This window comes from Abramis brama (assembly GCF_963993115.1).
Source record: "Abramis brama genome assembly, chromosome: 8".
Lineage (NCBI taxonomy): Eukaryota > Metazoa > Chordata > Actinopteri > Cypriniformes > Leuciscidae > Abramis > Abramis brama.
The window spans coordinates 45,417,155-45,422,154 of record NC_139970.1 but is presented as its reverse complement, the minus strand read 5'-3'; the positions used below and the strand labels follow the sequence as shown (position 1 = coordinate 45,422,154).

The 5,000-nt window shown below is 39.6% G+C and overlaps 1 protein-coding gene across 2 annotated transcripts in view; it reads right to left on the bottom strand.

Moving 5' to 3' along the window:
• gpc6b (glypican 6b) overlaps positions 1-5,000 on the bottom strand; it is a 50,552-nt gene that overhangs the window by 27,353 nt on the left and 18,199 nt on the right. For both annotated transcript variants that reach the window (XM_084122728.1, XM_084122727.1), the window contains exon 5: positions 329-459. In XM_084122728.1, coding sequence (XP_083978854.1) covers positions 329-459 — 131 coding nt within the window. The remainder of the gene's footprint in view (positions 1-328; positions 460-5,000) is intronic.

Genomic DNA, 5,000 nt, shown 5'->3' with positions numbered 1-5,000 from the left:
CTGTGATTAGTGGTGGACTGAGAGCGCACGCATGCTTTAGTGCTGAACAGCGAACTGCAAATATCTGACCATCCGCAACTATGCTGTTATAAATACCCTGAAGCGAGGGCTGAGGTTTGGTCCGTGTGCAGTGGAGGACACGTGCTGGGCTTGCTCATGATCTCAGAACATGACTGTGGATGCATGAGAAGATGATAACCTGATAGGAGATCTGCATTATGGATGCATGAGAAGATGATAACCTGATAGGAGATCTGCATTATGGATGCATGAGAAGATGATAACCTGATAGGAGATCTGCATTATGGATGCATGAGAAGATGATAACCTGATAGGAGATCTGCATGCTGTTCTCCTGCATGTTCATGATGGCTTCAGAGATCTTCACGTCGATGGGCTCCATCACAGACTCGATGTTGAACGGTCCCTCGAGCCGCTCCGTCACCAGTAACATGGCATCTGTCCAACACACACAGAGATTTATATATATATATATCATTATTACAGTAACGGTTTACAATGAGGTCTTACTTGTTAACATTATTTAACAGGGGTGTAACGATACCCTTGTGTCGATACATTCGATAAATATCACGATACTGAACTCGATATTATTGCGATACTCCAAATCATATGATAAAAGGTTAACAAAAAATGTACTGTGCTAAATTTGATATTACATTGTGTGTGTAAATGAATAGGCTTGGACTTGGTGCTGATAAACCCAAAGCATTAATATTAAGATAATTAAGATTAATAAATGCTGTGGAAGTATTGTTCATTCTTAGTTCATGTTAACTACTGAAACGTTATTGTGAAGAGTTACCATTATTACCATTTGATGTTTTTACTTAACCATGAAGATATTTGTCCAGTTCCAGGTTAATAAAATAAGCTGATTGTGGATGGATGCACATAACGCCTCTAATACATCCACAGGCGTAATAATGTCGGCTGGCGCGGGTGTGGCAACAGATCCGTCCACAAATATGGAGGAGGAATACATTTCTGTCATGTCAACATGCATTTTCCCCTGCAGGCGTGGACTGAAGACCCGAGCGCCACAGAAACCTCTGAACATGATGTGGAGAGCTGGCATACACCGCTTTAATAACACACTGGCCAGACAACACGGCTCCACTGGGAACCAGTCAACAGCTACACAGAAACCCAGCAGGAGTTTCCTCATCACCTTCACAGAAGCTTTCACTTCAAGGGATAGTTAACCCAAAAAATGAAAATTAGCCCATGATTTACTCACCCTCAAGCCATCCTAGGTGTATATGACAGTCTTCTTTCAGACGAATGCAAAAATAAAAGTGCATCTGTCCATCATAAAAGTGCATCTGTCCATCATAAAAGTGCATCTGTCCATCATAAAAGTGCATCTGTCCATCATAAAAGTGCATCTGTCCATCATAAAAGTGCATCTGTCCATCATAAAAGTGCATCTATCCATCATAAAAGTGCATCTGTCCATCATAAAAGTGCATCTATCCATCATAAAAGTGCATCTATCCATCATAAAAGTGCATCTGTCCATCATAAAAGTGCATCTGTCCATCATAAAAGTGCATCTATCCATGATAAAAGTGCATCTGTCCATCATAAAAGCGTATCTGTCCATCATAAGAGTGCATCTATCCATCATAAAAGTGCATCTGTCCATCATAAAAGTGTGTCTGTCCATCATAAGAGTGCATCTGTCCATCATAAAAGCGTATCTGTCCATCATAAAAGCGTATCTGTCCATCATAAAAGTGCGTCTGTCCATCATAAAAGCGTATCTGTCCATCATAAAAGCGTATATCTGTCCATCATAAGAGTGCATCTGTCCATCATAAAAGTACATCTATCCATGATAAAAGTGCATCTGTCCATCATAAAAGTACATCTATCCATGATAAAAGTGCATCTGTCCATCATAAAAGTGCATCTGTCGCCGGATCCAGGCCGCATCCAGATCTGATGAAGGACCAGCGCCTGGACGCAACGACAACGCAGTACTGAAGTGTCAACCAGTCTCTCCGTTTACTGAAGTGAGGTGGATCCCGGCCGTATCCAGATCAGATGGTGGATCTGCACCTGAACCCAACCATGACGCATCCCTGAAGTGCCAGCCTCATCAGCCCTGTGAAGGCCTCATCGACACGGCCAATCTGACCTCTGACCTGTAATGCTGCCTGGATCATAATCATACACTGTTCGCTCGTTGGCCAGAGGAGAACTGAGGAACTGAGTCTGGGTTCTCCCGAGGTTTTTTATCCATTCTTTCACTGATGGAGTTTTGGTTCCTTGCCACTGTTGCCTTGGCTTTTGGCTTGCTTAGTTGGGGACATTTAATATTCAACAATATTATTGATCTACTTTATATAGGGTGGACGATGACGCAATTTTGTTCTAGAAACAAACTTTGTTGTATTATTTTCATGTTATCAATGTGAAGCTGCTTTGATACAATCTGTATTGTAAAAAGCGCTATATAAATAAAGGTGACTTGACTTGACTTGACTTGTCCATCATAAAAGTGCATCTATCCATGATAAAAGTGCATCTGTCCATCATAAAAGTGCATCTATCCATCATAAAAGTGTATCCATCCATCATAAAATTGTATCCATCCATGATAAAAGTGCATCTATCATCATAAAAGTGCATCTATCCATCATAAAAGTGCATCTGTCCATCATAAAAGTGCATCTGTCCAACATAAAAGTGTATATATCCATCATAAAAGTGCATCTGTCCAACATAAAAGTGTATATATCCATCATAAAAGTGCATCTGTCCAACATAAAAGTGCATCTATCCATCATAAAAGTGTATCCATCCATCATAAAAGTGTATCCATCCATGATAAAAGTGCATCTATCATCATAAAAGTGCATCTATCATCATAAAAGTGCATCTATCCATCATAAAAGTGCATCTGTCCAACATAAAAGTGTATCCATCCATCATAAAAGTGCATCTATCATCATAAAAGTGCATCTATCATCATAAAAGTGCATCTATCCATCATAAAAGTGTATCCATCCATCATAAAAGTGTATCCATCCATGATAAAAGTGCATCTATCATCATAAAAGTGCATCTATCATCATAAAAGTGTATATATCCATCATAAAAGTCAAGTCAAGTCAAGTATATTTGTATAGCGCTTTTCACAATACAGATTGTATCAAAGCAGCTTTACAGTATTAAATTAAAAAAATACAACAAGGTCTGTTTCTAGTGGAAACAAAGTGCATCCATCCATGATAAAAGTGCATCTATCCATGATAAAAGTGCATCTATCCTTCATAAAAGTGCATCCATCCATGATAAAAGTGCATCCATCCATCATAAAAGTGCATCTATCCATGATAAAAGTGCATCTATCCATGATAAAAGTGCATCCATCCATGATAAAAGTGCATCCATCCATGATAAAAGTGCATCCATCCATCATAAAAGTGCATCTATCCTTCATAAAAGTGCATCTATCCATCATAAAAGTGCATCTGTCCATCATAAAAGTGCATCTGTCCATCATAAAAGTGTATCTGTCCATCATAAAAGTGCATCTGTCCATCATAAAAGTGTATATATCCATCATAAAAGTCAAGTCAAGTCAAGTATATTTGTATAGCGCTTTTCACAAAGCAGCTTTACAGTATTAAATTAAAATAATACAACAAGGTTTGTTTCTAGTGGAAACAAAGTGCATCCATCCATCATAAAAGTGCATCTATCCATGATAAAAGTGCATCTATCCTTCATAAAAGTGCATCTATCTATGATAAAAGTGCATCTATCCTTCATAAAAGTGCATCTATCCATCATAAAAGTGCATCTATCCATCATAAAAGTGCATCTGTCCATCATAAAAGTGCATCCATCCATGATAAAAGTGCATCTGTCCATCATAAAAGTGCATCCATCCATGATAAAAGTGCATCAGTTCAGATCATTGGGTTATGGAAGAACTCTATTAAAGGGGACATATCATGAAAATCTGAGTTTCTCTGTGTGTAAGTGCTATAATTGGTGCTTCTACCAACCCAGAAAACATGAAAAGTGAAACCCAGTATCTTTGTTTTACTGAGTCTTTCTCTGCAAGCATGTTATAAAATAAGCCGATCAGATTTCGCTCTCCTTCTGACATATGAAGAGGATCTTATTATAACATTACCGGCCCTTAATCTGCACGTTTACACACACCAGCCGACATTTGGTTTCACAAGCGACAACAGAGACCAGTTCTAACGCAATGATAAAGATCCAGCAGAGCCTGAAGCTGTTCTGTGGTTGAGCTCAGACGAGCACTGAACACTATTGACCAGAACATGTCACCGCTGTCTTATAAAGACCTCAGGAACTGTGGACACTTGTGGAGAAGTTCAACATGATGATGAGATGATCAGTGTAACTCCACAACAACTACAGAAATGTCTCCACTAACATTCAGAAGCTCTTCCTGAGTCTCTCCGTAAGGCTGCACTCGCTACTGGTGATTCTGGGATTCTGGATGAGTGAGATTGGCCTGTTCTGTTATTGCCAGAGTATCTGAAGCTCGTGTAAAGACTCCGCCCTCTTCTGAACGGAGGCGGAGCTAAAGCTCATTTGCATTTAAAGGGACACACACAAAAACAGCGTGTTTTTGCTCACACCCAAAAAGGGGCAAATTTGACAAGCTGTAATAAATAATCTGGGGGAATTTGAGCTGAAATTTCACACACATTCTGGGGACACCGTAGATTTATATTATATCTTGTGAAAAGGGGCATAATATGTCACCTTTAATGAGAACTGAGAATAATTCCCCTGGACATGACTGAGAGTCCGTGTCCCGAACACAACCAGGGTCACACCAGAATTTAACCCGACTTTCCCTTCCAGCAACTCATTTCAGCACAGACCGCTGTATCGAAGCAATGTTAAAAACGCCCCGAGATGCCAAAGCCAAACCAAAGCACTGCCCAAAACCTGCCTGAATACAGGGAGAGAGAGATTCCTAA